The 21,380-nt window shown below is 27.1% G+C and overlaps 1 protein-coding gene across 1 annotated transcript; it reads right to left on the reverse strand.

Annotated features, from left to right (window-relative positions):
* Positions 1–9,376: 9,376 nt before the first annotated feature.
* On the reverse strand, positions 9,377–11,313 carry LOC119608491 (G protein alpha o subunit). The gene is made up of 4 exons (XM_037962935.1): positions 11,185–11,313; positions 10,981–11,110; positions 10,746–10,899; positions 9,377–9,797 (listed from the first exon to the last, which is right to left on the reverse strand). The coding sequence occupies exons 2-4, from the start codon at positions 11,020–11,022 to the stop codon at positions 9,610–9,612; spliced, it is 384 nt and encodes a 127-aa protein (XP_037818863.1). The 5' UTR covers positions 11,023–11,110; positions 11,185–11,313; the 3' UTR covers positions 9,377–9,609.
* Between the last annotated feature and the right edge of the window lie 10,067 nt (positions 11,314–21,380).

The following is a 21,380-nucleotide window of genomic DNA, read 5'->3' on the forward strand; positions in this document are numbered from 1 at the left end:
GGTTTAATTTGAAAGAGGTCTTTCAGTTAGTTTGAAAAAAGAAAACATGACTAGACTTTGTATCCTTGAAAAAAGGACGTATATAAAGTAATAAGTTATAGTTGTTTCTCAAGCTAAATAAACTTTTAAAGATACAAATTATTTTGAAATATTTGAAAATTTTAATTGCAAAGGTTAAGTTTTTAAAAGAATAATTTTAAAAATTTTAATAAATTTAGTTAAAATTTTATTTTTAAATTTTACGAAATTTATGAATTTTTATTAAAGTTCATTTAGCTTGATGTATTTTTTTGTTGTGTTTCGTTTTTATTTTGCTGCCGTTTGTTTTGCATTTAGGTGAGTGTTTTTTGAGCTTAGAAAAAAATATGTTTTTATGATAAAAAATATGTGATTTTGTTGTTATCGTTATAAAGAGAGTTTTATTTTACAAGTGTTTTTTTAGTTTATTTGTTTTTTTTTTTGATAAATGAGTAATTTAAATAATTCAAATTGAAAGCAATTGTTGTAATTTTAAACATTTTAAAATAAATAAGAATTTTTATTTTATTTTAAACTGAAAATTATATTTCTATGAAAAGTTTCTTTATATTGAAGAAACATTTTCTTTTTCAATAGAAAAGTTTTCTATAACATATTAACTATTTCTTTAGAACAAAATGTCTTAAACAGATTAACTTTTTTCTGAAACAAAGTAACTTTTCCAAAGAAAAGTTGCCTGAAACAGAGCAACTTGTTCCAAAGAAAATTTGATTATAACAAAGCAACTTTTTTCAAAGAAAAGTTGTTTGAAACAAAGCAACTTCTTGCAAAGAATAGACGTTTGAAACAGAACAATTTTTTCCAAAGAAAAGTTGTGTGAAACAGAGCAACTTTTTCTAAAGAAAAATTGTTTGAAACAGAACAACTTTTTCCAAAGAAATGTTTTGAAACAGAGCAACTTTTTCTATAGAAAAGTTGTCTGAAACAGAGCAAATTTTTCTATAAAAAAGTTGTCTGAAACAGAGCAAATTTTTCTATAGAAAAGTTGTCTGAAACTGAGCAACTGTCTGAAACGGAACAACTTTTTCTGTAGAAAAGTTATCTGAAACAGAGCAACATTTTCTATAGAAAAGTTGTCTGAAACAGAGCAACTTTTTCTATACAAAAGTTGGTTGGAACAGAACGTTTTTTTCTATAGAAAAGTTGTCTGAAACAGAGTAACTTTTTCTATGGAAAAGTTGTCTGAAACAGATCAACTTTTTCTATAGAATAGTTGTCTGAAGCAGAGCAACTTTTTCTGTAGAAATGTTGTCTGAAACAGAGCAACTTGTTCTATAGAAAGGCTTTCTGAAACAGAGCAACTTCTATAAAAAGGTGTCTGAAACAGAAAGTTGGTTTTAACAGAGCATTTTTTCTATAAAAAAGTTGGTTGGAACAGAGCATTTTTTCTATAGAAAAGTTGTCTGAAACAGAGTAACTTTTTCTATGGAAAAGTTGTCTGAAATAGAGCAACTTTTTCTATAGAAAAGTTGTCAGAAACAGAGCAACTTTTTCTATAGAAAAGTTGCCTGAAACAGAGCAACTTTTTCTATAGAAAAGTTGCCTGTAACAGAGCAACTTTTTTTATAGAAAAGTTGTCTGAAATAGAGGAACTTTTTCTATAGAAAAGTTGTCTGAAATAGAGGAACTTTTTCTATAGAAAAGTTGTCTGAAATAGAGGAACTTTTTCTATAGAAAGGTTGTCTGAAACAGATCAACTTCTTCAAAAGAAATGTCTGAAACAGAGAAAAGTAAAGTTGTCTGAAACAGATAAACTTTTTCCAAAGAAAAGTTGTCTAAAACAACAGTTTACTTTCAATTTTTAGTTTAATTTTTCTTGTTTTGATAAGTTTTATTAATTATGCATATTTTTCATCACTCTGTGTTAATTATTTATTAATTTAGGCTTTTTTTTGTTTGAATAAAAATTGTTATAGTTTATTGTTGGTTTTAGTGAAAAATATAAATTTAAACAGTTTGTTTATTTTGTTGTAATCTTTAATAATTTTTCTTTTTTATTTAATTTTCAATTATTTAGAAATTATTATTTGTTTTTGGTTTTTTGTTAAATAACGTTCGTAATTACATTTTGTTGTATTTCTTTTTTTAAATTTTTCTTAGTTATGTTATAAATGTTTTTGTTTTTATAATTATTATTAATTCTATTTGTGTTTTTCTTTTTTTGTTTTATTTTTTTTTAATAATTAATGATTTTATGGTTTTGTTTTTCTTTTAATAAATATAATTACAAATAATTTGTTTTTAAGAGATTTTTTTGTTTTATTTTATATTGTTTATATAATATTATTAGTATTATTTGTAAAAATGGTCACTTTGAAGTTTTCTTTTTTTTTTAATTATTATTATTATTCTTAGATTTTATTTTTTTAATTAGTTAATTAATTAAATGTTTAAAATTTATAGTTTTAAATAAAAAAGTACACTTTTAGAGAATTGTTTGTAAAAAATTTAATTTATTAAAGCAGTTATTTATTTAAATTAAGAAAAACCATTTTTTTTATTTAACTCTATAAATTTTAACATTTTAATGATAATTTTTGTTTTTAGATTTTCCATTTGTAAAAATTGTGAAATTTTTTTTTAGTAGTAAAGAAAAAAATAATAATAAAGTTTGTTCCTTATCTTTTTTTAATACAATATATTGTTTTATATGTATAATTATGTTGTTGATTTTTTTGTATTTTATTTTGAGGAGAAAAAATTTGAGTTTTTTTAATTATGCGTTTTTATGTTATTTAAATATGTTTTATTTTTAATAAATTTATTTTTTTTTAAAAAATGTTTTTTTCTTTTGCGTTTTGTGCGAAAATAAAATAGTTTTGTTTTTTTTTGTTAATAATAAAATGAGCTTTAGTATTAAAAAAATTTTGTTAAATGCTTTATTTTGTGGTTATTTGAAAGAAAGTTATAATGTACAATGTTTATTTAATGTTGTAAGTTAATAAGTTTTAAGTTGTTTAATAAAGTTAAAGTAGTAATTCCCTCTTGATTATTAAAAATAATTATATAAAATTAATTAAAAAAAATAATAATAGAAAAACATTGATGGATTTTAGTCAAGCATGTAAATAATACATTTTGAATAATACATTCTGAAACAGAGTAACATTTTCCATAGAAAACTTGTCTAAAACAGAGCAACTATTTCCAAAGAGAAGTTGTCTGAAACAGAGCAAATCTTTCTATAGAAAAGTTTTCTGAAACAGAGCAACTGTTTCTATAGAAAATTTGCCTGAAACAGAACAACTTTTTCTATAGAAAAGTTGTCTGAAACAGAGCAACTTTTTCTATATAAGAGTTGTCTGAAACAGAGAAACTTTTTCTATAGAAAAGTTAGAAAAGTTGTTTGAAACAGAGCATCTTTATCTAAAGAAAAGTTGTCTAACTCAAAGCAACTTTTTCTACAGAAACGTTGTCTAAATCAGAGCAACTTTTTCTATAGAAAAGTTGTGTAAATCAGAGCAACTTTTTCTATAGAACAGTTGTCTGAAACAGAGCAACTTTTTCTATAGAAAAGTTCTCTGAAACAGATTAACTTTTTATAGAAAAGTTGTTTGAAACAGAGCAACATTTTCTATAGAAAAATTGTCTGAAAAAGAGCAACATTTTCTATAGAAATGTTGTCTTAAACAGAGCAACTTTTTCTATAGAAAAGTTGTCAGAAACAAATCAACTATTTCTATAGAAAAGTAGTGTGAAACAGAGTAACTTCTTCTATACAATAGTCTGAAACAGAGCAATTTTTTTATAGAAAAGTTATCAGAAACAAATCAACTATTTCTATAGAAAAGTAGTCTGAAACAGAGCAACTTCTTCTATACAATAGTTGTCTGAAATAGAGCAACCTTTTTTTATAGAAAAGTTGTCTGAAACAGAATAACTTTTTCTATGGAAAAGTTGTCTGAAACAGAGCAACTTTTTATATAGTAAGACAACTTTACTATATAAAAAGTTGCTCTGTAAGACAACTTTACTATATAAAAAGTTGCTCTGTTTCAGACAACTTTTCCATAGAAAAAGTTATTCTGAGCAGAGCAACTTTTTCTATAGAAAATTTGTCTGCAACAGAGCATCTTTTTCTAAGAAAAGTTGTATGCAACAGAGCATCTTTTTCTATAGAAAAGTTGTCTGCAACAGAGCATATTTTTCTATAGGAAAGTTGTCTGCAACAGAGCATCTTTTTCTATAGAAAAGTTGTCTGCAACAGAGCATCTTTTTCTATAGAAAAGTTGTCTGAAACAGAGCATCTTTTTCTATAGAAAAGTTGTCTGAAAGAGAGCATCTTTTTCTATAGAAAAGTTGTCAAAACAAATCAACTTTTTCTATAGAAAAGTAGTCTGAAACACAGCAACTTTTTCTATAGAAAAGTTGTCTGAAACACAGCAACTTTTTATTTAGAGAAGTAGTCTGAAACAGAGCAACTTTTTATTTAGAAAAGTTGTCAGTAACATATCCAGTCAGATTTTTTATGATAGTAAAGAATATTTCTTTAATCTTTAGTTTATTTTTTAATAAAACGGAATGATTTTCTTGTTAATAAAACTACTGAAAAGTTTACAAATATATTGAAAGTATAAAAATAAATGTAGAGGTAATTAACGATTTCAAGTATTTATGTTTAATAGATCGGGTAAATGTTTTTAAAATACTTGAAATCTTTAAATACCTTTGCTATTTTGTTTATTTTTTTTTATTTATTTTATTTGTTTATTATACTGCGAAATAAATATGTATTATATTAAAAGTTTTAAAGAAATTTTTTAAATAAATTTTTGGTTTTTTGTATGTTTTTAGTTATTTTAAGTTTTACATAATAAATACTTGTTTTGTTTAAATATTTTTTTTAAAGACATCTAAATAAATCATGCTTTAAAACAGTAGAAAATAAATCTAAAAGTTTTAATACGTTGATTTTTAATACAAATACATACATACTTGATTTTTTGTTTCAGTGTTTTAAATTATTAATAATAGTTTCATTATTTATATATATATATATATATATATATATATATATATATATATATATATATATATATATATATATATATATATATATATGTATATAGGACTTTATGTTTAGGATTTTAGGTATAAATTATAAATTATATGTTCTTGCTTTACATTAACAATTAAACTTAAAAATTATAAATAATAAAAAAAATAATACAAAATAATAATAATAATTTAAAGTATAATATATTTTCAATATAAAAAAACATTTGTTGAAAAACTAGAGAGCTTCATTTATATAAAAAAAATGTATGTTTAACTGCTGTATGTATGTATTAGGATAAAAGTTATTGAAGATTAATAGGACTAAAGGATCTATATATATCTATATAGTCCACAGACAATTTCATAGACTTTTTAACAGATTATTCCATAGACCAGGCAACAGACTACTTGTTAAAAGACTACTTCATAGACTAATCATCAGATTAATACATAGACTAGTCAACAGTTTTGTACATACACTAGTCAACAGGCTATTTCATAGAATGGTCAACAGACTAGTCCATAGACTAGTCAAAAGACCAGTTTATAAATTTGTCAACAGACTGTTCCATAGAATAGTGAACAGACTAGTCCATAGACTAGTTCATAGACTAGTCAATAGATTAGTCTATAGACTAGTCAATAGACTAGTTCATAAACTAGGCAGCAGACTAGTCAACAGACTAGTCCATAGAATAGTCAACAGACTAGTCCATAGACTAATCAACAGACTAGTCCATAGACTAGTCAACAGACCAGTCCATAGACTAGTTCAAAAACTCGTCCATAGACTAGTCAACAGACTAGTCCATAGACTAATCAACAGACTAGTCTATAAACTAGTCAACCGACTAGTCCAAAGACTAGTCAACCGACTAGTCCATACACCATAGACTAGTCAGTACATAGACGAGTCAACAGACTTGTTCATAGACTAGTTAACATACTATTTCAAAGACTAGTTAACAGACTATTTCAAAGACTAGTCCCTAGACTACTCAACAGTCTATTTCATACACTAGTCAACGGACTATTTCATAGACTAGTCAACAGACTAGTCCAAGGATTTGTCAAAAGACTAGTCTTAGTATAATCCCTAGACCAACTATTGACTAGTCTATGGATTAGTATATGAACGCTCTAGATATAGACCTAAATTTCTCTTCCATTTAGACCCATTTTCTTCAATAACTCTCTTTCTTTCACTTAAATGCAGTTTCTTTAGAATTAATTTAAATAAATGAAATGAATACTATTATTGTTAAATGCCATTTTACTAAAAACAAATATAATTCGAGAGAAATAATAGAAAAACAAAGTTAAATACATACAAGTTACATACAAAAAGACAAATTACATATAAATATATATTTGTTTAAATTGTATAAATACATTAAAAAAAGTTTCAATTAAAATATTTGAGCGTTTTTAGCAAAAATAATTAATTGTACTTAAATATAATTTGTTCGTGGTTTTTCAATAAGAAAATTGTATAAAATTTGTTATTAGAAAATGTTTCAAAAATAAGTTTACTTTCATATTACTATTTCTTTTAACTTATTAATTTATTGAACTTTAAATTTTTCTTCAGAAATTAAGTAAATTTTAGAGAATTTTAAACAATCTAAAGTTTTTTAAAGAGATTTCCTTTTAAGTGTTTTGCTTAAAGAAATTTTCAACAATTTTGTTTTAAATACGTTTGTTTTTGAAAGTTTTTTCATTGAAAATTTTAAAAATTTTTATTAGTTTTCTTTTATTTTTATAGAATTTCTTTAAATACTGTATAATTATATAATAAAATTTATTATAGTTTTATTAGAGCCAATTAAAATTATAAATAAATTAAATTTATTTTCACTTTTTTTTCTAAAACAATATGTAAACTTGTGCGTTTGTTATTTTCATAAAAAATTAAGCGTTTTTTTTTTGTATAAAAAATAAAAAAATCATATATAATTAATATAAAAATATGGCAAGTTAAAGGAGATTTTGTAGTAAGTTTAGGAAAATTTTGTTTAAGGAAATTAAATATAAAATTTGTAACAAGGGCCATAAGAAAATCCTCTTTCGAGTTGCTACCTTCAAGCTTATAAAATAGGAAGAAAAGGAACTTATTAAAAGCTTCAAAGTTTAATCTTTCATTAGGTTTGTAAGATAACTTAAAAAGTTGCTCAGACATCTTCTATATGTTAATCTGCTTCAAAAAACTTTTCTTTAGAAAAAGTTGATCTGTTTCAGACAACTTTTCTTTAGAAAAAGTTGCTGTGTTTCAGACAACTTTTTTTAGAAAAAGTTCCTATGTTTCAGACAAATTTTCTTTAGAGAAAGTTCCGGTGTTTCAGACAATTTCTCTTTAGAAAACATTGCTCTATTTCGGACAAATTTCCTATAGAAAAAGTTGCTCTGTGTCGGACAAATTTTCTTTACAAAAAGTTGCTCTGTTTGGGACAACTTTTTTTTAGAAAAAGATGCTCTGTTTCAGACAGCTTTTCTTTAAAAAAAGTTGCTGTGTTACGGACAACTTTTCTTAAGAAAACATTGCTCTGTTTCAGACAACTTTTCTTTAGAAAAAGTTGCGGTGTTTCGGACAACTTTTCTTTGGAAAAATTTGCTGTGTTTCGCACAACTTTTCTTAAGAAAAAGTAGCTGTGTTTTGGACAACTTTAGAAAAATATGCTCTGTTTCAGAAAACTTTTCTTTAGGAAAAGTTGCTTTGTTTCACACAATTTTTGTTTAGAAAAAGCTGCTTTGTTTGGGACAACTCTTCTGTAGAAAAAGATGCTCTGTTTCAGACAACTTTTCCTCAGAAAAAGTTGCTGAGTTTTGCACAACTTTTCTTAAGAAAACGTTGCTCCGTTTCAGACAACTTTTCTTTAGAAAAATATGCTCTGTTTCAGACAACTTTTCTTTACAAAAAGTTGCTGTGTTTCGGACAACTTTTCTTTAGAAAACGTTGCTCTGTTTGGGACAACTTTTCTTTGCTGTGTTTCGAACAACTTTTCGTTAGAAAACGTTGCTCTCTTTCAGACAACTTTTCGTTAGAAAACGTTGCTCTCTTTCAGACAACTTTTCTTTAGAAAAAATTGCTCTATTTCGGACAAATTTTCTTTAGAAAACGTTGCTGTGTTTCAGACAACTGTTTTAGACAACTTTTTTTTAGAAAAAGTTGCTCTGTTTCTGACAGCTTTTGTTTAGAAAAAGTTGCTCTGTTTCGGAAAACTTTTCATTAGAAAAACTTTTTCTTTTTCGGACAAATTTTCTTTAGAAAAAGTTGCCGTATTTCAGACATTTATTCTATAGAAAAAGTTGCCCTTTTTTAGACAACTTTTCTCTAGAAAAAGATACACAGTTTCAGACAACTTTTCTTTGGAAAGAGTTGCTCTGTTATAGACAACTATTCTATAGAAATACTTGCTCTGTTAGACAACTTTTGAAGGAAGTTTTTGTGTATACTTCAGCTATAAGATCCTGAACAACTTTGTGCCTTTTTGTACTCAAAGAAATCCAATAAATTCCTTACTTTCCTTAAAATACCAATATAAACTTATGGCCCAAAGGAATTTTTAAAAACTTGCTATCAGTTTTCAAAGAAATTTTTAATAAACATTTAAAATTTGCCTCAATAGGCAGAGATTTTCTCCGAACAAAATGGTTTCCCTTTATTATAGCGGAGACTAATAAAGTCTACAAGGACAATTGGTAATAAGTTAATTTCCTTACTTTTCCCAGAAAATAATAATAAAAGAAAAACTTAATCTTTAAAAAAAAGAAATAATAATAAAATATTTACGTTGCTTGAGTTTGACTAAGAATGTTTACGTTTTTTTTTCATCTTCTTCGTTTTGTAGTAGTTAACGTTATAAGGATTTTTTTTCTTTTGTTTAAAGACAATAAAACAAGTCCTTTTGGTTATACACACACACACATACACACACAATTATAAATATAAATATATGTATATATAGTAGTAGTAGTAAATTATATTTAATAATACATTAAATTATAAAATAAAAGAAATTGCAACTAATTAAATGCTAAATTATTAGAAAAATCATTCATCAATATAATTAATTGAACTGAAAAAACTGTTCTAAAGAGTAAAAGTCTAAAAGAGAGAATTACTATTATTTATGGGAGGAGGGGGGTGTAGTAAAATGACTGAATGATAATAGTTAATATTTATGTTTTGTGTTTTCTAATGAAACAAATAAAAAATGTTTAGAATTTGTTTCAAATTTTCTTTAGTTTTTTTTTTTTGTTTCTTACTATTTTCATTATTTTAATTAAAGGTGATATTTAAACGGTTCATTTCTCTTTTTTATTTTTATGTTTTTGTATTTGTTTGCTAATATTTTTGAAGATGGTGGGTTTTGTTTGTTTTTTTCTCTTTTTTTAGATGTTTACCATTTGTTTTTTTTATTTTGTTTTACTCTTAATAAATTTTTAAAATAATTTAGTTTTTTGTTTTTTGGGTCTGCTGCTATTTTCAATAAAATATATAGAAATTAATTTTGTTGTTGTTTTTGTTTTTGTTGAAATGAATGCATTTATGTTGAGTGTGTGTGTGGGTGTTTAGTAAAGACCGCAACCTCTGAGATTGTTAGCAATGATGACATCAGTGACAGCATCGAATACAAATTGTATGTTGTTTGTATCTGTAGCACACGTCATGTGGCAGTAAATTTCTTTTGAGGTTGATTTGTTTTTCGCTTCAAATTGAGCTTGGATATACGCAGCTGCCTCACCATATTCCTGACCACCTGTATGGGAGTAAAAATTATTTAATGGGGGTTAATGGAATGAAAAGCATTTGAAGTGGTCTATGAACAAACAACTTTTCTATAGAAAAAGTTGCTCTAGGAACAGACAACTTTTCTATAGAAAAAGTTGCTCTGTGAACAGACAACTTTTCTATAGAAATAGATGCTCTCATTCAGCCAACTTTTCTATACAAAAAATTGCTCTTATGCAGACAACTCTTCTATAAAAAATGTTGCTCTGATTCAGACAAATTTTCTTTAGAAAAAATTGCTCTGATTCAGACAACTTTTCTATAGCAAAAGTTCCTCTGATTCAGACAACTTTTCTTTAGAAAAAGTTGCTCTGATTCAGACAACTTTTCTTTAGAAAAAGTTGCTCTGATTCAAACAACTTTTCTTTAGAAAAAGTTGCTCTGATTCAGACAACTTTTCTTTAGAAAAAGTTGCTCTTATTGAAACAACTTTTCTATAGAAAAAGTTGCTCTGATTCATACAACTTTTCATTAGAAAAAGTTGCTCAGATTCAGACAACTTTTTTTTAAAAAAGTTGCTCTAATTCAGACAACTTTTCTTTAGAAAAAGTTGCTCTGATTCAGACAACTTTTCTTTAGAAAAAGTTATTCTGACTCACACATCGTTTCTTTAGAAAAAGTTGCTCTGATTTAGACAACTTTTCTTTAGAAAAAGTTGCTCTGATTCAGACAACTTTTCTTTTGAAAAAGTTGCTCTGATTCAGACAACTTTTCTTTAGTAAAAGTTGCTCTGATTCAGAAAACTTTTCTTTTAAAAAAGTTGCTCTGATTCAGACAACTTTTCACTAAAAAAAGTTGCTCTGATTCAGACAACTTTTCTATAGAAAAAGTTGCTTTGTTTCAGACAAATTTTCAATTTAAAAAACATGTCCTTAGATAAAATGGAAATTTCGGGAAGCTTATTAGTTTTACTTACCTGTATATTCTGGGAAACAGATTGTCAATGGACTCTTGCGTATTTTCTCTTCGAATAAATCTTTCTTATTTAAGAATAAAATAATCGAAGTATCCGTAAACCATTTATTATTACAAATGGAGTCAAACAATTTCAAAGATTCTTGCATTCGGTTCTAAAATTAACAAAATAATAGATTTCAATTAAAATTTACAAATTTTTAGAATATTTTAAATTATATTAACAAAAAACTTACTGTAGTTTCATCTTCATGCAAAACTTGATCATATTCAGACATGGCAACACAAAATATAATCGCAGTTACATCTTCAAAGCAATGAATCCATTTCTTTCGTTCCGAACGTTGGCCACCAACATCAAAAAGTCTAAAATTTAAAAAGAATTAAATTTAAATTATTTAATAAATCTCAAAAAAAAATTTCAATAAAAAAAAACTTACTTGAAATTAAGATTTTTAAAGGAAAAGTGCACTTCAACAATACCAGTTGTTTTGACACGAGTGCGCAAAATATCCTGTTCGGTTGGTTGATAATCTTTGGCACCTAACCGATCCAAATCGTCCAGGAAACTAAAAAAGAGTAGAGAAAAAAAGTAAATAAATTAATTAAATTATAAATAAACGATATAAAATATTTTTAACTAATATATTGACTAACTCGTGTCTGTACTTAAAAATTTATTTACCTTCTTAGCTTAAAAAAACTGTTTACTTATAGGGTGTGCCTTAATTTCTTGCACTACTGTCTGATACCCGTATAGTATACGTATGAAATATTTAAATATCTCACAAAATTATTTGACATTTATTATACCTAATATAATAGGTGTAGTATGTATTTGCTGACATTTGTTTTTGTATTATATTACCTTTAAAAAAACATTAAAACTTTTTTATTTCTTTTGTATATCTTATTACACTTGTTTGTGTGTGTTTGCCGGCAGTTTAAAACTATAATTATACATATTTTGCCGGAGTATTTAGTATGAAGTATAATTATAATGGTATGTTTTTATACCCTACACCACAGACTATGGACTAGACTCTAGACTAAACTAATGTTCGAACTACAGATCAGACTATAGTCCAGATTACATAACAGACTATAGTCAAAACTGTATACGTACAAGAATATAGTCCAAGATATAATTTAGATTATTGCTCAATCTATAGACTAGATTATAGATTGACTTGACTATAGTCCTGACTACAGACTAGACTGTAGACTTAACTTTAGACTAGACTATAGACAATACTATAGACTAGACTATAGATTATACTATAGACAAGACTAAAGACTACACTATAGACTAGAATATAGACTAGACTATATACTACACTATAGACTAGACTACAATCCAGTCCAGATTTTAGACTATTGTTTAGTATATAATCTGCACTATTAACTAGCTGTAGGGTATCATATAGTCGAACAATTTTACTTATTTTGCTATATGTTTTTTTTCTTTCATTTCTTCCCAATGTTTTAACTACTTAATTTAATTGCAAAACAATTGATTTATGTCCGCAGGCAAGCGGTACAAATTTTAGTGGTTGTTAATAAAACATGAGCGAAAAATTTTTTTGTCAATTCAAATAAACGCTAAATTTTGTTTAAATTTTATGTTTAAGCATTTTAAGTAATAGAGAATTTTAAAATTTTTATTCAACAAGATTTTAGTGAACATATTAGGAATTTATGTGGTAATTCTGAGTTGTTTAGTATTAGAATATACTATATAATTTAGTAGAAATTACTTAAAATATTAGTATTTCATAATTGTATACAAAACTTAAAGTTTTTTGAATAGAAGGGATTGCAAAACCTTTAAAACCATTTTAAATATTTGATTAAAATTAAAACCGCAACTTAAATTGCATTATAAATGTTGTGTACTCAACAAATGTAGACTGTTTGGTTTAGAGATGAGTAGTGATGTTTAAAGGAATTAATTCATAAAAAAATTAGAAGTGATTCTTATCCAGACTAGACTATAGGCTAGACTATAGACTAGACTATAGACTAGACTATAGACTAGACTATAGACTAGACTATAGACTAGACTATAGACTAGACTATAGACTAGACTATAGACTAGACTATAGACTAGACTATAGACTAGACTATAGACTAGACTATAGACTAGACTATAGACTAGACTAGACTAGACTAGACTAGACTAGACTAGACTATAGACTAGACTATAGACTAGACTAGACTATAGACTAGACTATAGACTAGACTATAGACTAGACTATAGACTAGACTATAGACTAGACTATAGACTAGACTATAGACTAGACTATAGACTAGACTATAGACTAGACTATAGACTAGACTATAGACTAGACTATAGACTAGACTATAGACTAGACTATAGACTAGACTATAGACTAGACTATAGACTAGACTATAGACTAGACTATAGACTAGACTATAGACTAGACTATAGACTAGACTATAGACTAGACTATAGACTAGACTATAGACTAGACTATAGACTAGACTATAGACTAGACTATAGACTAGACTATAGACTAGACTATAGACTAGACTAGACTAGACTAGACTATAGACTAGACTATAGACTAGACTATAGACTAGACTATAGACTAGACTATAGACTAGACTATAGACTAGACTATAGACTAGACTATAGACTAGACTATAGACTAGACTATAGACTAGACTATAGACTAGACTATAGACTAGACTATAGACTAGACGATAGACTAGACTATAGACTAGACTATAGACTAGACTATAGACTAGACTATAGACTAGACTATAGACTAGACTATAGACTAGACTATAGACTAGACTATAGACTAGACTATAGACTAGACTATAGACTAGACTATAGACTAGACTATAGACTAGACTATAGACTAGACTATAGACTAGACTATAGACTAGACTATAGACTAGACTATAGACTAGACTATAGACTAGACTATAGACTAGACTATAGACTAGACTATAGACTAGACTATAGACTAGACTATAGACTAGACTATAGACTAGACTATAGACTAGACTATAGACTAGACTATAGACTAGACTATAGACTAGACTATAGACTAGACTATAGACTAGACTATAGACTAGACTATAGACTAGACTATACTAGACTATAGACTAGACTATAGACTAGACTATAGACTAGACTATAGACTAGACTATAGACTAGACTATAGACTAGACTATAGACTAGACTATAGACTAGACTATAGACTAGACTATAGACTAGACTATAGACTAGACTATAGACTAGACTATAGACTAGACTATAGACTAGACTATAGACTAGACTATAGACTAGACTATAGACTAGACTATAGACTAGACTATAGACTAGACTATAGACTAGACTATAGACTAGACTATAGACTAGACTATAGACTAGACTATAGACTAGACTATAGACTAGACTATAGACTAGACTATAGACTAGACTATAGACTAGACTATAGACTAGACTATAGACTAGACTATAGACTAGACTATAGACTAGACTATAGACTAGACTAGACTATAGACTAGACTATAGACTAGACTATAGACTAGACTAGACTAGACTAGACTAGACTAGACTATAGACTAGACTATAGACTAGACTATAGACTAGACTAGACTATAGACTAGACTATAGACTAGACTATAGACTAGACTAGACTATAGACTAGACTATAGTTTAGACTATAGACTATAGTTTAGACTATAGACTAGACCATAGACTAGACTATAGACAAGACTATAGATTAGACTATAGACTAGACTATAGTTTAGACTATAGACTAGACTATAGACTAGACTATAGGCTAGACTATACTATAGACTAGACTATAGTTTAGACTATAGACTAGACCATAGAGTAGACTACAGACTAGACTATAGACTAGACTATAGACTAGACTATAGACTAGACTATAGACTAGACTATAGACTAGACTATAGACTATACTCTATATCACTAGACTAGGAATAGGAATGACTATAATCTAATCTATAGTTCAGACAATAGACTAGACTATAGACTATACATTAAGCAAGATCTTAGTTCGGACTATGGACCAGATTATAGTCTAATCTATAGTCAAGTCTATATATCGACCATAGTCTAGTCCATAATTTAGACTATAGTTTAGTCCACAGTTAAGACTATAGTCTTTAATCCAGACTAGTCTTTTATCCTAACTAGAGCCTAGACTTTAGTCCAGACTATAAACTTGATTATGTAAAAAATTTATGATCATTTAATTACTTTAAATAACTGACAAGTTATTGTAAATACGTTATTGACATTTTAGATATGCGTGAGTTTATAATTTTCAAATTGAAAAAAAGTGCTAATGAAAAAATGTGGTTTAAATGCAATATTGAGGTATAAATATGTATGAAGTACAAAAAAAAATTCACATAAAAATTATTTGAATGAATAATTAAATTTTAATTTTGACAAATATAATAGGAAAATTTTGCTAATTTTAAGGATGTACGATTTACATATTATAAAATGAACATTTAAGCAGATTTAAAAGTTTGAATTTTAAAATAATGAATGATAAAGAAAATCAATTTTAATTTTGCTTTGTACGGAAAACTTTAACGAACGTGAGCATGATGTTAAATAATTATGAAAATAAATTGAAAATAATTTACACCTGAGTGAGAAGTAGTAGTAGAAGTGAATGCTTACAAAATATTAATATTATCAGTTGGTCAATATATGAAGACTTTAAATGATGAAACAACTTTAGGTAGTGTTAAACATTATGTGGATTAATTTATTTGGGTTAAATTGAAAATAGACCTTATTGACAAATACTAGTACTTTTTTTTTAAAATAAATAACGTTAGTTTTTTAACTAACAGTTAAAATAATGTTAAAAGACTTAACATAAGATTTAACAGAAAATTTTGTTATTTCAAAATTTTGTTTTATGTATTGCTAGTTTTAGCCTAATTACAACTTTGTACTTTCTTTGTTATTAAAAAATCTTGCAAAACTTTAACTTCTGTTGCAAGAAAAAAGTGTTTTCCTCTACCGTTTCTTTTTGAAATGAGATGTTGTTTGAGCCGACATCTAAAATGAGCAAAAAAACAACATTAATGCGTAATTAAAATACATTAAAATCGCTTAATTATATTTTATTACAACAGTTGCGTTAAATTGTTTACTTTTTTTTCGGTTCTTCCCCTGCAGTTTTAGTAGTTAACATGGTATCCCTTTTAAAAAGTATACTCCCCAAATGATAGAAGTGCTAGTAATACGGAGAAATTGTTAAGCGTCACTTAAGTGTTCATAAGTAATCTATACTTTATACTTTTATACTACACAGTATCTAAGGGAGTAGCTATTTCATTCACCACAAGTAATCTATAGCAGAGATAATTGCTTATTTGTAAACGCAGTGAAAAGAAATTTTGATTAGTGTAGTTTCAGAAGAAGGCAACTGGCACTTAAGTGACCCTAAAGTAATATAAAGAGATGATACTTTATCCTATACAATACCTTAAAAAGTAGCTATTTAATCCACCACAAGTAATCTATAACAGAGACTGTTCTTCATTTGTAATCAAAAAGAAATCTGAATCAATAGACTTTTTCCTAGGACAAAAGCATGTTAAATTATAACTCACAAAGTTAATTCTGTAGCCACAAAAAGACCTAAAATGATTTCTAACATATCCACTTTAAGAAACGCCACTTCGAACTGCAGGTTTTCTTGCATTATCTTTCCTTAGTGACCACTACGCGTAGGGTCATTTAGTGATAAATTTTGGTTACAATTGTAAATCTTTTTTCGTAAACAGTTGATGCGTTAGATAAATTAAAATGGATAGAAACAAACTGGGCTTAATAGCAACAATAATGAAGATTTATCACAGAAGATTTGACCGACACAAAAAAAAAAGACACAAAAGAAAAACGTGACATAATTTTTAATTTGGGCAAAAATATGTCTTTCACACAAATTAATTACAATGAAAACATTATTACGCATGGGATTAAAGTGCGTCATACTTCAGACGTTTTTTTGGCTAAAAAAATTTAAAATTTTTTGTCCCTCCTTTCTTTGGAAAAGGCTGTAAACCGCCTTAGTAATAGATTGAAGTCTGTTTTTGTTGCATTCAATTTAAAAATTGTTTTGGATAATAAAACTTAACTTTTCTATAGGAAACGTTGCGGTGTGAACAGACAACTTTTCTATATAGTATTTTCTAAAAGTCTATAGAATAGTCTATATACTATCTATAGTCTGGACTATAAAACAGTTTATAATCTGGAATATCGAACAGTCTATAGTCTGGACTATCGAACAGTCTATAGTTTGGAATATCGAACAGTCTATAGTTTGGAATATCGAACAGTCTATAGTCAGGACTATCGAGAAGTCTGGACTATAGAACTGTCTATAATATGGACTATCGAACAGTTTATAGTCTGGATTATCGAACATTCTATAGTCTGGACTATCGAACAGTCTCTAGTCTGGACTATAGAACAGTTAACAATATGTACTATCGAACAGTCTATTGTCTGGACTATCGAACAGTCTATAGTCTGGACTATAGAAAAATCTATAATCTGAACTATCGAACAATCTATAGTTTGGACTATCGAACAGTTTATAGTCTGGACTATCGAACAGTCTATAGTCTGTATTATCGAACATTCTATAGTCAGGACTATCGAACAGTTAACAATATGTACTATCGAACAGTCTATAGTATGGACTATCGAACAGTCTATAGTCTTGACTATAGAAAAATCTATAATCTGAACTATCGAACAGTCTATAGTTTGGACTATCGAACAGTCTATAGTATGGACTATCGAACATTCTATAGTCTGGACTATCGAACAGTCTATAGTCTGGACTATCGTACAGTCTATAGTTTGGACTATAGACTATAAGACTATAGTTTGGACCAAATAGATAGATAGATAGATAGATAGATAGATAGATAGATAGATAGATAGATAGATAGATAGATAGAGAGATAGATAGATAGATAGATAGATAGATAGATAGATAGATAGATAGATAGATAGATAGATAGATAGATAGATAGATAGATAGATAGATAGATAGATAGATAGATAGATAGATAGATAGATAGATAGATAGATAGATAGATAGATAGATAGATAGATAGATAGATAGATAGATAGATAGATAGATAGATGATAAGATGAATCTTAGTTTATTTCTGTCATTACTAAACTACTTCTATGTAATATGTAATAACAAAACCTTTTATAACTTTATGATGTTTTTCTAAAAGTTACTACAAAACTTTGTTTTAATTTTTTGTATTTAAATACAGCCTAAAACTATTTTCCCTCCTTTTCCTCTGCAGCACAATTATGTACTATTTTTAAAAATAAACATTCCCTAAATTGTATATATCCGTTCCAAGTTTTTTTACAATAATTTGACAGCAACTGTTTTGGTTGTTGTTGTTTCTTTTTGTATACCAAACGATCGTAGTTTAAATAAATTTGTTTGGTCTTCATTTTCATTAAATATGACAGTAATTGATATTTGTAACATCTCTCTTGTCTGTCATGATAAATGATTTAAGCAACACAATAAAAAAAAACATTTCAATTATGTTTTATACTAGTTTAAAGATAATGATAAATGATTCGGAACAAGAAGAGAACAACTAATCCACATCTTTTTAACATTTTATAATGTGTTCTACTATTATACACATTAACTAGTTTGTTTTTCTTTCTCTCAATTGAAAATTACATTACATTAAATTCAATTTTAAGTTTTTTGCAACATCTTTTTGTAATTAGTAGGATTGTGAAAAAGCTAAAACAATGTGAAATTATTATTATTAGTAGTAGTTTACAAATTTTTTGCTCTCTTATAATTTCGTTATATTTTTCTTTTGTTTTGTAAATTGTTAAATTTTTCCAATGATTTCCTACTATTAACTATAGTACACTTAGTTTTGTGTTTTTTGAACAAAACGCAAAATTTATTATGATGTGTACATGTTAATGCATGGCTGATCTAAACACAAATACTTTTTGAAATTGGGTAAAATTTTTAAAATTTATTTTTCAACTGATCTGTGCTGTATGGGGTTTGAACATTAACTGAAACAATATATATATTTTTTTTAATATTGCTGCAATTTTCGTATTTTCTTCAGCGTTTTTAATTAGCGGTACATTTTGCAATTTTAATAATTTTTATTGGTTAACTGTTGTTGCAATTAATGAAGAGAAACAAAAAAGTTGTTTGCAGAGCAACTTTTTATATAGAAAAGTGGTCTGTTTACACTGCAATTTTTTCTATAGAAAAGTTGTCTGTTCACATAACAACAGACTGTTCTATAGTCCAGACTACAGACTGTTCGATAGTCCAGACTATAAACTGTTCGATAGTCCAGACTATAGACTGTTCGATAGTCCAGACTATAGACTGTTTGATAGTCCAGGCTATAGACTGTTCAATAGTCCAGATTATAGAATGTTCTATAGTCCAGATTATAGACTGCTCGATAGTCCATACTATAGACTGTTCTTTAGTCCAGACTATAGACTGTTGTATAGTCCAGATTATAGACTGTTCTAAAGTTCAGATTAAAGACTGTTCTATAGTTCAGACTATGGACTGTTCGATAGTCCAGATTATAAACTGGTCTATAGTCCAGACTATAGATAGTCTTTAGATTATTCTATATTCTATAGACTTTTAGAAAAGACTATATAGAAAAGTTGTCTGTTTACACCGCACATTTTTCTTTAGAAGAGTTAAGTTTTATTATCCAAAACAATTTTTAAATTGAATGCAACAAAAGCAGACTTCAATCTATTACTAAGGCGGTTTACAGCCTTTTCCAAAGAAAGGGGGGGACAAGAAAATTCAATTTATTTTAGCAAAGAAAACGTCTGAAGTATCTATCTATCTATCTATCTATCTATCTATCTATCTATCTATCTATCTATCTATCTATCTATCTATCTATCTATCTATCTATCTATCTATCTATCTATCTATCTATCTATCTATCTATCTATCTATCTATCTATCTATCTATATATCTACCTATCTATCTCTTTATCTATCTCTTTATCTATCTCTTTATCTATCTATCTATCTATCTATCTATCTATCTATCTATCTATCTATCTATCTATCTATCTATCTATCTATCTATCTATCTATCTATCTATCTATCTATCTATCTATCTATCTATCTATCTATCTATCTATCTATCTATCTATCTATCTATCTAACTATCTATCTATCTATCTATCTATCTATCTATCTATCTATCTATCTATCTATCTATCTATCTATCTATCTATCTATCTATCTATCTATCTATCTATCTATCTATCTATCTATCTATCTATCTATCTATCTATCTATCTATCTATCTACCTATCTATCTGTTTATCTATTTATCTATCTATCTATCTATCTATCTATCTATCTATCTATCTATCTATCTATCTATCTATCTATCTATCTATCTATCTATCTATCTATCTATCTATCTATCTATCTATCTATCTATCTATCTATCTTTCTATCTTTCTATCTTCTATCTATCTATCTATCTATCTATCTATCTATCTATCTATCTATCTATCTATCTATCTATCTATCTATCTATCTATCTATCTATCTATCTATCGATCTATCTATCTAGACTATCTATCTGGACTATCTATCTAGACTATCTATCTAGACTATCTATCTAGACTATCTATCTAGACTATCTATCTAGACTATCTATCTAGACTATCTATCTAGACTATCTATCTAGACTATCTATCTAGACTATCTATCTAGACTATCTATCTAGACTATCTATCTATCTATCTATCTATCTATCTATCTATCTATCTATCTATCTATCTATCTATCTATCTATCTATCTATCTATCTATCTATCTATCTATCTATCTATCTATCTATCTATCTATCTATCTATCTATCTATCTATCTATCTATCTATCTATCTATCTATCTATCTATCTATCTATCTATCTATCTATCTATCTATCTATCTATCTATCTATCTATCTATCTATCTATCTATCTATCTATCTATCTATCTATCTATCTATCTATCTATCTATCTATCTATCTATCTATCTATCTATCTATCTATCTATCTATCTAGACTATTGGCATGACTGTAGTGCATTTTAGACTTGACTATATTCTAACTAGGCTATAGATTTGAATATATTCTTGACTATTGACTTGACTATGGACCAGAATATACATTTGACTATAATTCAAACTAGGGACTTGACTATTGTCCAGACTATAGTCTTGACTATATTTCAGACTTCAGATTTGATTATAACTACCAATAGACTTGGCTATAGTGGATATCATAGATATCATTACTGGATTCTATTATAGTCGTTACTATAGACTCCAACAATAGTCCATATTATATACTTATTAGATTTAAATATAGCCAGAGAGCATAAAAATAAGCAGTTTATTCTATTCTATTGGAAGTATTTATTTTCACTAGATTATTCAAAAATTTCTCCTAATAATAGTAACAAACTGTGTGATCAAAAAAACCTGTAACCAAACAGACCAGTTTTGCTATTGTTCAAGAAAAATCAAATTTAGG

The sequence above is a fragment of the Lucilia sericata genome, unplaced genomic scaffold (genome assembly GCF_015586225.1).
Source record: "Lucilia sericata isolate MDLA Ls3-8-SP2 unplaced genomic scaffold, ASM1558622v1 Contig000842F_arrow, whole genome shotgun sequence".
In the NCBI taxonomy this organism is placed as follows: domain Eukaryota; kingdom Metazoa; phylum Arthropoda; class Insecta; order Diptera; family Calliphoridae; genus Lucilia; species Lucilia sericata.